Raw genomic sequence first — 12,960 nt, forward strand, 5'->3', positions numbered from 1 at the left:
AATTCTTGTAGTATTCATTTAAACCAAGCATTATGTCTTAGCATGTACAAAAAATATAAGCCATGTATGTTAACTTAAATACAAAAGAACGAAAGGAGTTATGTATGTCAACTCCTATTTAAAAAAATTCTATTAAAAAAGAAAAAACGAAGTTATTCAGCCCATCATTACCCTCATCCCCATCTTCCTCACAAACCATCATATCATAAATAGAAATCAAGTCGTCCTTGTACATGAACTTGGATGAATCAAATTTCTCTTCATTCGAAACTGGCCCCAGCCTCGACAGACGGCGGGCAGGACCTCTTGGATGACCTTTGAGGAGACCTTGGAGACTTCCCGGTGTTCTCTTTTTCCCAAAGTGGGAAGAGGCAGCAAATCGGTAACATGAATAAGAGAGTCGACCCACTGTCCTGTAAGAATTGATGGCTTAAACAAGAGGGGGGGGGGGTGAATTGTTTTATCAAATATTTTCGCAAATACTTGCTTCAAAATGAATCCTTAATAAAAAACTCAGATAACCACTTAAGGAAGGCAATCAAACCATCAAACAAAATAGTTATCATAATTGGTTATTTATAGCAGCGAAATATCAAACAATTAGAGAGTTTGGGGGAAAGAGAGATTTACACACAGAGATTATACTGGTTCATTCAATCCCTGAGCTACATCCAGTTCTCAGTCAAACCACTGAGTTCCACTAATAGTCAATCACATATTACAAGTTCACACCACAAAGAGGTGACTTTAAATATCACAAAGCCTACTCACCCCCTTTGCATACACAACACCTCAAGACAGAACACCCTCTGTCTTTACAGGATTTCAAACACAAACAGTATGTAAAAGATGTACAATTACAAGATACTAAACAGGATAGAAAGCACCCGGATTTACAGAACCAGAGATCTATGATCAACATTTGTTGTTAGGTTTGATGGCAAGAACAAGAGGGGGGGGGTGAATTGTTTTCAAAAATACTTTGCTTAGAATGAAACTTTAAGAATCAACTCAGAAAAGAAATTCAGAAAGCTAATCAAAATACCAAACAAAAACAGATAGCAGAAATTTAATCGGTTAAAACACGTTTCAACTGGTTGTTTATGATAGCGAAAAATATCAACTAGATAATGAAAGAAGAGACAAAGAGAATCACACACAGAGATTATATTGGTTCACTCTATCCAAGAGCTACATCCAGTCCTCAGTCAAACCATTGAGTATTCACTATGCAACCAATCACATATTACACATACACCACACACAAAGAGGTGACTTTGAATCCCACAAAGCCTACACACCCTCTTTGCACACAACAAACACCTCAAGCCAGAATCACACTTACTTTACAGGATTTTACAGCAGTTATACAGAGAGTAATATGAACAATTACAAGAACTTGAAAAGGGTTAGAAAACACCTGGAATCACAGTACACCAGAACCCTATTAATCAGTTATTTGAATCACAACAAAGCTCAAAGGCAATCTTGCTAAAACTTAGTAAAAACCTTTTTACAAACGGTTTGTAATCTCTCAAATCAATCACAATCAGAGTATCAAACTTTTTTGTTTCATCAATCTTTTTACGTTCAAAGGAAGACTCATTTTATAAACCTTGAAAAGCTACCGTTGATGACAGTTTTGAACATTCAAATCAGTTAAAATAGGTTTTCAAAAAATTGTTATGAAAACATACATTTAATCGGTTAAAATCACGATTTAACCGATTGAATGGTTTTGTCAGTTATACAACTGATTCAAAAAACAGTTTCAAAACACCTTTGCCAGCTAAGGGACAAACAATCGATTATCGAAACTTTAATCAGTGTTTTTCCCTTTGCATGGAAACACACTTTAATTTTTAAAACAGATTATAATAAGCTTTGTTTGAGAATCAATACTGATCTTACAAATATTCTAAACCCCATACCAAAACCTAAAACCTAAAACCTAAAACATCACACAGCTTCAGGGTTCATGAGGATTTTACACATCAAAGCTTCCCATCTTCAACAATCTCCCCCTATTTGATGGAGACAAATTCTTGGGATGCTTTTAGGAATGTTCTTTGTTTAGAATCTGTTAAATCCTGCAATTACTGAACAAACACAGAATAGTCTAGTCCAAACAAGTATGCACTATATATCAGATTTCAAAAAAATAGCAGAACCTGCATAAGAGCAATCGGTTATAGTACATAGATAACTGGTTGAAAAACTGTAAACCATAAAACAACAAAACAACAGTTTAACATAATTGAGAACATTACAGCTCCCAACAACCCTTCTCCTCCTATTTGTCTCTTCAAATAGACAAATCAAAAGAAGACATAACTAAGATAAAGCATGCATATCAAGAATTCCTAATTCCTTTCGTAGATAATAGAACCTATCCTTGGATAAAGGTTTGGTGAAGATATCAACAAGTTGTCTTTCTGTTGAAACAAACTTGATTTCACAATCTCCATTGGTTATATGATCACGAATGAAGTGATGTCTTATTTCAATGTGCTTTGTCCTTGAGTGTTGGATATGATTCTTTGTCAAGTTAATGGCACTTGTGTTGTCACATAGAAGAGGAACTTTGCTAATCTTTAATCCAAAATCTTCAAGTTGTTGTTTGATCCATAAAATTTGCGCACAATAGCTACTAGCTGATATATATTCAGCTTTAGCAGTGGATAAAGCTACACACGCTTGCTTCTTACCATGCCATGAAATGAGGCTTGATCCAAGCAAGTGGCATGTTCCACTTGTACTCTTCCTATCTAATTTGCAACCTACAAAATTCGAGTTAGAATAACCTACCAAATGTATAGGAGATTAGATAGGGATACCATAAGCCCATGGATATTGTGCCTTTCAGATATTTCAGGATCCTTTTTGTAGCTTTGAGATGTGATTCCTTGGGGCAGGACTGGAATCTAGCACAAAGACACACAACGAACATAATGTCCGGTCTGCTTGCGGTTAGATAAAGAAGAGACCTATTAAACCCCTGTACATGGTTTGATTAACCTCTGGTTTAGCTTCATCAGCTTCTAAATAGCAGTTTGTTGACATTGGAGTTGTTGCTGCTGTACATGCTTCCATCTCGAACTTCTTAAGGATGTCTTTGCAATACTTTGATTGGCATGTGAAGGTTCCTTCTTTGGATTGTTTAACTTGTAGACCGAGAAAGAATGAGAGTTCTCCCATCATTGACATTTCAAACTCCCCCTGCATAGCTTTGACAAAGTCCTCACAAAGTTTTACATTAGACGAGCCAAACACAATATCATCTACGTATATTTGTACTAAGATAATATCAGTTCTAGCTTTCTTAATGAACAAAGTCTTATCCACCTTACCTCTTTCATACTCACGAGATAAAAGAAAAAGACTTAGCCTTTCATACCATTGACGTGAAGCTTGTTTGAGGCCATACAATGCTTTCTTAAGCTTGTATACATGCTCTGGATGCTTGTGATCTTCAAAGCCAGGTGGTTGTGAGACATATATCTCCTCATTCACGATTCCATTGAGAGATGCACTTATCACTTCCATCTGAAACAATTTGAAACCACTCATACAAGAAAAAGCTAATAACAATCTTACCGCTTCCAACCTTGCCACAGGTGCGGAGGTTTCATCATAATCGATTCCTTCAACTTGATTGTATCCTTTGGCCACGAGTCTCGCTTTGTTTCTTGTAATGATGCCTGAGTCATCAGATTTGTTTATAAACACCCACTTAGTACCTATCACATTCATTTGATTGGTTTTTGGAACAAGAGTCCAGACTTCATTCCTTACAAATTGATTAAGCTCTTCCTACATTGTTGCTTTCCAGAATTCATCCTTGAGAGCTTCACACACTGATTGAGGTTGAATCTTTGAAACAAATGCAGTATGATTGCAGAACTCTGCCATATACCTTCTGGTGGAAACTCCTTTGTGGATTTGACCTATGATATTGTCAATAGACAGATCCTTAGGAACCTTCTAGTCTTTTGGCAAATCCACCTGCTGCAGATTTTCAATCGGTTGAATCGAGGATTCAATCGGTTGAATTTTTGTGTTGCTGTCAAGATTCTTTAAAAAGATGTTTTGATCATCCTCATCTGTATTGATCTTAGTTGCAGCTTGTTCACACTTGTTAGTATCATAAAAAATGACATGAATAGACTCCTCAACAGTCATAAGCTTTTTATTAAAGACTCTATAAGCAAGGCTATTAAGAGACTAACTAAGAAAGATACCTTTATCGGACTTAACATCAAACTTACCTAAGCTTTCTTTTCCATATTTAAGGATATAACACTTACAACCAAAGACTTTTAGGTGGTTCACGTTTGGCTTTCTCCCATTCAGCAACTCATAAGGAGTTTTCTTCAAAATAGGCCGAATCAGCACACGATTCATCACGTAGCAGGTAGTGCTCACAGCATCAACCCAGAAGCATTTTGGTAGAGCATAGTCATTTAGGATAGTCCTTGCAAGCTCTTCTAGAGACCTGTTCTTTCTCTCCACCACACCATTCTATTGGGGTGTTCTTGGTGCATAGAAGTTATGAGAAATCCCTAACTTGTTGTAGAAGCTAATGAACTTTTCATTTTGAAACTCCCCTCCATGATCACTTCTTATTGCTCCTATGTTGCTGCAGCATGTATTCTGAAGTTTCCTTGCACGCTTCTTAAATTCTGAATATGCTTCCTTCTTTGTGTGTAGAAAAAGTGTCCAAGTCTACCTGGAAAAGTTATTTACAACAACAAGACCATATAGATTTCCTCCAAGACTCCTAGTCCTAAAAGGACCGAAAAGATCCATGTGCAAAAGTTCAAGGGGTTTTGAAGTTGAAACATAGTTTTTCAAAGAAAAAAATTTTCTAGTTTGTTTCCCCCTTTGACATGTTTCACACACATGTTCTTTTTCAAATTTGAGTTTGGGTAAGCCATAAACAAGTTCATTTGATACAAGCTTATTTAAATGATTCATATGATAATGAGCAAACCTTCTATGCCAAAGCCATGATTCCTCATGCTTTGATAGAAGACAACCTATTGAGGAATGACTAGATATATCAAGCAGATAGATGTTGTTAGATCTCTTACCAATGAGAAGAACATCATTTGAATTAGGTAAGCGAATCTCACATGAATTGGTCCTAAAGGTTACTTGGTAACCTCTATCACATTGCTGACTTATATTGAGCAAGTTGTGCTTCAAACCTTCAACATAGAGCACATCATGAATAACAAAACTACTTTCATTACCTATTGTACCTTTGCCAAGGATTTTTCCCTTGTCGTTGTCACCGTAGGTTACCTGTCCATCTTGTTTGAGAGAGATGCTGATGAACCTGGATGCATCACCTGTCATATGTTTTGCACATCCACTATCTAGATACCATAGGTGTTGTTTTCTCTCCAAACAACCCTGCAAAAGAAATAAAATCAAGTTGCTAGATCTGGTCCCCTTGTGAATTTGGGTCCATAGGTGTTAATGGATTTCCAAGAATCATTAGGCTCCTTAGGAACTCATTTCAGAATACCCTTAAGGACAGAAAACTTTCTGATTCTACAGAACCTAACAGAGTGTCCCTTTTTTCACGCAATAGAAACAACAAACAACTGGTTGTTTTGATTTTTTAACCGATTGTTTTTTAGTGAAAGTTGAAAAAGGTTTTGTGCACCCAAATTGTTTGCTTTGGAGGTTAAAACCCAAACCAGATTTTCCAAATACACATGTTTGGGATGCCAACACATTTTCAAAATTTGATTTTCCTTTCGAAATGATATCAATTGTTTTCACAAGATATAAGACTTTCTCTTGAAGAGACTCACAATTTTTGCACAAATTTGAATCACATTTGCAAGAGGATTTTTCATGCATCAATTCAGAATTTTCTAAATCAGTTTTTGATTGATTCAAGTCTTTTTCCAAAACTGTGATTTTCATTTTCAACTTGTTGTTTTCACATTTCAATCGGTTATTTGAAAAAGTTAATCTCTTAGCTTCTTCATGAATTTCTTGGAAAGCATCAAGCAATTGAAAATAACTTTCACACTTATTAGGAAAGGCTATACTTAGTTGACTTGATTCTGATTCTCCCTTGGTCATTAAGCAGACTTCCACTTTGTTTTTAGAAGAGATTGAGCCAGCAGATGACTCTTCTTTATCCACCAAGTCACTCCTTGGATTCTTGTGCAATTCCTCAAGTGTGTCCCACATTCTCTTAGCTGAAGTGCATTCTGAAATCTTGAGCAATACATCAGAGTCTAGAGCAGACACAATAATATGTTGTGCCGTACAATCAAGATGTTCTTTAGAGGATTCATTAATTGCAGTCATATGCACATAGGTATTATTTGAAATAACATTCCAAATATTCTTATCTAAGGATTGCATAAAGAACTTCATTCTTATGCACCAAATAGGATAGTTTTAACCACAAAACAAAGGTCGTTTGTTCAAAGAGGCACCTTCCCCAAAATTTTTTTTATCAGCAATCAAAACAGAATTCAAAAAACAGAATTCAAAACTTAAGTAACTTTCAAGAACCTTACTATTGATGCCAATTGTTAGGTTTGATGGCTAGAACAAGGGGGGAGGGGGCGGGGGGGTGAATTGTTTTCAAAAGATTTTCAAAAATACTTTGCCTAGAATGAAACTTTAACAATCAACTCAGAAAAGCAATTCAGAAAGCTAATCAAAATACCAAACAGAAACACATAGCAGAAATTTAATCGGTTAAAAAACGTTTCAACCGGTTGTTTATGACAGCAAAAAATATCAAACAGATAATGAGAGAAGAGAATCACACAGAGAGATTATACTGGTTCACTCTATCCAAGAGCTACATCCAGTCCTCAGTCAAACCACTGAGTATTCACTATGCAAGCAATCATAGATTACACATACACCACACACAAAGAGGTGACTTTGAATTCCACAAAGTCTACTCACCCTCTTTGCACACAACAAACACCTCAAGCCAGAATCACACTGACTTTACAGGATTTTACAACAGTTGTACAGAGAGTAATATATACAATTATAAGCACTTGAACAGGCTTAGAAAACACCTGGAATCACAGTACCTCAGAACCCTATTAATCAGTTATTTGAATCACAACAAAGCTCAAAGGCAATCTTGCGAAAAATTGGTAAAAACCTTTCCACAAACGGTTTGTAATATCTCAAATCAATCACAATCAGAGTATCAAACTTTTTTGTTTCATCAATCTTTTTACGTTCAAAGGAAGACTCATTTATAAACCTTGAAAAGCTACCATTAATGACAGTTTTGAACATTCAAATCAGTTAAAACAGGTTTTCAAAAAAATGTTATGAAAACATACATTTAATCAATTAAAACCACGATTTAACCGGTTGAATGGTTTTGTCAGTTATACAACTGATTCAAAAAACAGTTTCAAAACACCTTTGCCAGCTAAGTGACAAACAACCGATTATCTCAAAACTTTAATCGGTTGTTTTTTCCTTTGCATGGAAAAACACTTTAATCTTTAAAACAGATTGAAATAAGCTTTGTCTGAGAATCAACACTGATCTTACAAAGATTTTAAACCCCATACCAAAACCTAAAACCTAAAACATCATACAGAGGCTTCATGAGGATTTTACACATCAAAGCTTCCCATCTTCAACACTTGTCACCACAACAAAGCTTACAAACAATCTTGCTCCTTTTGAAAAACACTTTCAAAACCAAATCTCTTTCTCAAATCTTAATCAATAGTTGTTGTATTTCTCGTTGTTATTTGATTTGAAAACGAAGCTATATTTATAGGCTTTGAAAAGCTACCGTTGTAGGCAGTTTTGATTCACTAAAATAGTTAAAATAGGTTTTCAAAATACTGTTATGAAAACACACATTTAACCGGTTGAAACAACGATTTAACCGGTTGAATGAGTCAAACAGTTACACAACTGATTCAAAAAATAGTTTCATAACTTCCAGCCAGCTAAGTGACAAACAACCAGTTATTTCGATAAATCAATCAGTTGTTTTCCCTTTGCTTGGAAAAACACTTAATTGTTTAAAACAGATTTAATCAAGCTTTGTGTAGGCTTCAATAATTGATCTTATAAAGATTCTAAACACCCTAATCTAAACCCAAGCCTAGAAAGTAGCACAACTTCAGGCTTCATGTGGATTTGATACATCAAAGCTCCCATCTTCAACAATCTCCCCCTATTTGATGGAGACAAATCATTGGGATGCTTTTAGGAATGTTCTTTGTTTAGAATCTGTTGGATCCTGCATTCATTGAACAAACACAAGGTAATCTAATCCAAAACAGATAAGCACCATACACCAATTCTCACTAGGTGATTTCCAGAAGGTACATCAGCCAAAATCAGATGAGAAATCAATAATCATACAAGGGTGCATAAGAACAATTAGTTATTTCGCATGAATAACCTGTTAAAATTTTGTAAAACAGAGTATTCAACAGTTTTAAAAACTACAAATTTAAACCAGTTAAACAGTTCATCACAACATTGTTCAAAGCAATAAATAAAGCAGTTATTAAGAACATTACAAAACCAAACTAACTAACTTCTCCCCCTATTTGTCTCATCAAGTAGACAAAAGGTAGGATTAAAAACAACATAAAACAAAACCAAATGTTTAAAAACATAAACCAGAAATTTAAAATGAAGGACTATCCTCCCTTTCAAATTGTAGTTCCAAAATCTGTCTCTGGACTTCTTCAATTTGTTCATCCAGTGTTGAAAAACGTGTGTCCATGTTGTTGAATCTTGATTCACACAAATCATGAAGGTTCCTTTGATTTTCAGCAAAGGTGTCCATACGATTGATCATCAACCTCTCAAAAGGTGACATGGTAGTCATCCTTTCACCCATATTGATGTCATTGTGATCATCCTCTTGAGTTTCAGCAGCAGGTTCATCTTGCATTGCTGCCTCCTCAGGTGCATCACCTTCATTTGTTCCACTTGGGCCATCTTGGTCACCATCTTTGCTCACCCATCTTCCACCAATCTTAGTAAATCCCATCTTACTAAGGGATCCACTATTGATTTCCCTTTAGGGCTTGATTACCTCAGCAAGCTCTCCTTCTATGTTCACTTCAAAATAATGAAGAAACTTAGAAATCAAAATGGCATAGGGATAATGAAAGTCACATAACCTTATGGCTTTTTGCATGAGTTCTTTGATGGTGTGAATCTAGTTGATCTTCACTTTGTTCATGATACAGTAGATCAAAAGGAGATCTTCTTCAGAGGGGGTTGAATGATTACTCCCCCTAGGTTTCAGAATCCATGAAATTATGAAAGCCACAAGCCTTTCATCAAGCTTTAGTCCACCAACTGAAAAATTCCTCACTTTAGAGTGGGGATTCTTGAGACAACCTTTGTAAAACTGGATTTTGTTGAACTCTTCCACTATTCCAAGGTTTCCCCTATTGATCCTCATTCCAGAGGATTTCAGTCCTGTCACAACAGACCATACATCACTTGTGATGACCATATTTACACCCTTGACATGTGAAATAAGTGAGTTATCACTAAATTGGAAGTTAGTGTAAAATACCTTCACTAGATCAGGATATATGTTCCCAGTGTGCTCTAGGAATCTCTTCAATTTTTGTTCCTTGAGAATACTTCTCACAGAATCCAGCTTCTGCTGTTTCATCCACGTGAAGGAAACCACTTTTGGTGTGTTCACATTCTTTCTACTTGTTTCAAGTAGATACTTGTTTATGAGATCAGCATCACCTGAAAACCAACCTTCTAGTTTTCCACTGCTCTTAACACCCCTGGATTTCATTCTCTTTGCTGAGGGAGGAGTTCCAACCAGCTCAAATCAGAAACAAGCTTTGGCACACTGCAGAAAAAGATTAAAACAGAGAAGAGAAGAAAAACATATTGTATGTGTGAGAGATGGCAACTAATTGCATTGCCTTATGTAGCCAGAATTCATGGTCAAAGATGGCATAGAGAGAGATGTTTTCAAACAAAAAAACGAATCAAATCTGAACAATAAAGCTGACATAATCAGTCAAATCAGAAGGTACATATTCACATGTGATTTTGACTAAGCATTAAAGGCAAATATGATTTTCAAGATAAAAGGAATCTGATCTATTAATAGCAGATGCAACAAAGTTAAACTGTATTCAAACATGCAATTAATACAATTTTGACCATACACGTCATTGGGTTGAACAGAATCACAAACCAGAATTTAAAAATTAAAAATAGATTTGCCTAGTGTTTGTTAGAGAGAAAACAATCGGTTGAATTTCTGTTATGATGAAAAACAAATAGATTTTCAATTTCATATGTTGTATACAATCAGTATTGCTTACAGGAGATCCATTGTATAAAAAGTACATGGAATATACAGTAATTATGAATCAAACATAGAGTATAACTACTGAATTGAATTTAAGGAACAATTGTTCTTAACAAAAAAGAACTAAGAACTTCATTTTTAGATTTCAGATTACACAAATGTATGTAGTTCATGAAATCAACACTAGACTTTGACATGTACAAAAATCTTCTTGAGGTCCTGTCCTTACTGAACCTTCAAGTAAAGTCAGAAATCTGCAAAACAAAACTTTGTCAAATTACAAGATTTGATCCCTTAAAGAATTTGAGACCTTCTATGTTAGATTTGTCTTTTGAACCAGCAATACATCTAGGAATCCACTTAAAGATGCCCTTACATACAAGAGATTTACGAAACCTGCACTACCTGATAGAGTGATATTTCTTCATGCAATAGAAGCATGTAACAACTAGTTGAAACAAATTTTTAATCGATTGTTTTTCTGATACATTTGAAAAAGGTTTTGAAATTTTATTTTCCTTGCTTTGAGGATAAAATCCCAAACCTGCTTTTCTAAAAACACAATTCTAAGATGCTAGAACATCTTCAAAATTGGACTTTCCAGTTGTAAGCTTGTCCAAGGTTTTCAAAAGATAGTGGATCTTCTTTTCAAGAAGTTCACAATTTTCACAAGCTTTTTGTCTTACAACTGCAAGAAGAATTTTTGTAAACTAACTCCAGATTTTCAAAATCTTCTTTTGTCTTGCTTAGCTCTTCCTCTAGAAACTTAACTCTATTTTCCAACCAGTTATTCAGTCCTTTCAACTGGTTGAGAGGAAGTTTCAATCGGTTGGCTTCATCATGGGTTTCATTAAAAGCATCAAGCAATTGATAGTAGGTGGTACCTTTACTTGATGAAGTAGAACTCATGCTACTTGTTACTGATGCTAGAAAATACAGATTAACTTCCTCATCATCTGAAGAACTTGAGGATGAGACATCATTATCATCCCATGCTACATATGCTTTCTTAGCTTTTCCCTTTTTTCTTTTTTGAAGTCTCCCTTTTCTTTGATTTCATTGTTTGGACAGTCAGCCTTGATATGACTCTGTTCTCCACAGCCATAACAAGTATAGTTATTAGAATTGAATTCACTAGGTTTCTTTGAACCATACCTTTTAGAAGCTTGTCTCTTTCTCAAGAATTTGCTTAATTTTCTTTATAACAGACTTATGTTCTCCTCTTCACTTTCACTGAAATCTGGTTACTGCTTGCAAGCCTTAAGAGCTATGCTCTTGTTGTGCTTGTCTTCACTCTCTTGAACAACAAGTCTATGTATTTCAAGCTCATGCTCTCTAAGCTTACCAAACTGAGATGCAACAGTCATTGAGGTGAAATCCTTCGATTTAGAGATAGCAGTGACCTTTGGCTGCCATGTTCTATCAAGACACTTTTGTATCTTGATGTTAAGCTCCTCCTCATCAAACTTCTTACCAAGACTCATAAGATGGTTCACAATGTGAGAAAACCTCTTTTGCACATCACAGATAGATTCTCCCTTTTGCATTCTGAAGAGTTCATACTCTTGAATCAGAGCATGCTTCCTAGCTCTCTTAACATCAGTTGTGCCTTCATGTCTGACCTCTAAGATGTCCCACATTTCTTTGGTCGAGCTGCATTGTGAAATCCTGAAAAACTCATCACAACTTAGAGCAGATGTTATAATATTTTTAGCTATCCAATCAAACTTAGCTTTCTTATTTTCTGCCTGCTCGGATGAAGGTTTATCAACTAAAACATCATCTTTTTTAACTTGAGGTACAAAGAGACCGTTTTCAATTGATTCCCAAATACCCTTATCAGTTGAGTGTATAAAGATTTTCATTCTTACTTTCCAAAATTGTTAATTAACCCCACAAAACAGTGGTGGCCTGTTTATAGTAGCACATTCCCCAAAAGGCATTTTATCAGCCATAAAAAAGATTTAAATAAAAAACAGAAATAAGGACTTGAGTAATTTTCAAGAACCTAGCTCTTGATGCCAATTGTAAGAATTGATGGCTACAAGAGGGGGGGGGGGTTAAGTGTTTTATCAAAGATTTTCGCAAATACTTGCTTCAGAATGAATCCTTAACAAACAACTCAGATAAGCACTTAAGGAGAGCAATCAAACAATCCAACAAAACAGTTATCAGAATTTCAACCATTTAAAGTCACGATTTAATCGGTTGTTTATAGCAGCGAAATATCAAACATAAAGTTTGAGGGAAAGAGAAATTTACACCCAGAGATTATACTGGTTCACTCAATCCCTGAGCTACATCCAGTTCTCAGTCAAACCACTGAGTTCCATTAGCAATCAATCACAGATTACAAGTTCACACCACAAAGAGGTGACTTTGAATCCCACAAAGCCTATTCACCCCCTTTGCACACATAACACCTCAAGACAAAACACTCTCTGTCTTTACAGGATTTCAAACACAAACAACATGTAAAATATGTACAATTACAAGATACTAAACAGGATAGAAAGCACATGTATTTACAAAACCAGAGATCCTATGATCAGCACTTGTCACCACAGCAAAGCTTAAAAGCAATCTTTCTCTTTTTGAAAAACACTTTCAAAACCAAATCTCTTTCT

General features: G+C 35.4%; 1 protein-coding gene across 1 annotated transcript; it reads right to left on the minus strand.

Annotated features, from left to right (window-relative positions):
• Window positions 1-11,577: 11,577 nt before the first annotated feature.
• Window positions 11,578-12,198, minus strand: LOC137808651 (uncharacterized). The gene has a single exon (XM_068609879.1). The coding sequence runs from the start codon at window positions 12,196-12,198 to the stop codon at window positions 11,578-11,580; it is 621 nt and encodes a 206-aa protein (XP_068465980.1).
• Between the last annotated feature and the right edge of the window lie 762 nt (window positions 12,199-12,960).

The sequence above is a fragment of the Phaseolus vulgaris genome, chromosome 11 (assembly GCF_000499845.2).
Source record: "Phaseolus vulgaris cultivar G19833 chromosome 11, P. vulgaris v2.0, whole genome shotgun sequence".
NCBI lineage: Eukaryota > Viridiplantae > Streptophyta > Magnoliopsida > Fabales > Fabaceae > Phaseolus > Phaseolus vulgaris.

Bases quoted from the DNA above. Each gene is read 5' to 3' on its own strand.
- LOC137808651 (XM_068609879.1), bottom strand. From the start codon at position 12,198: ATGAAAATCTTTATACACTCAACTGATAAGGGTATTTGGGAATCAATT.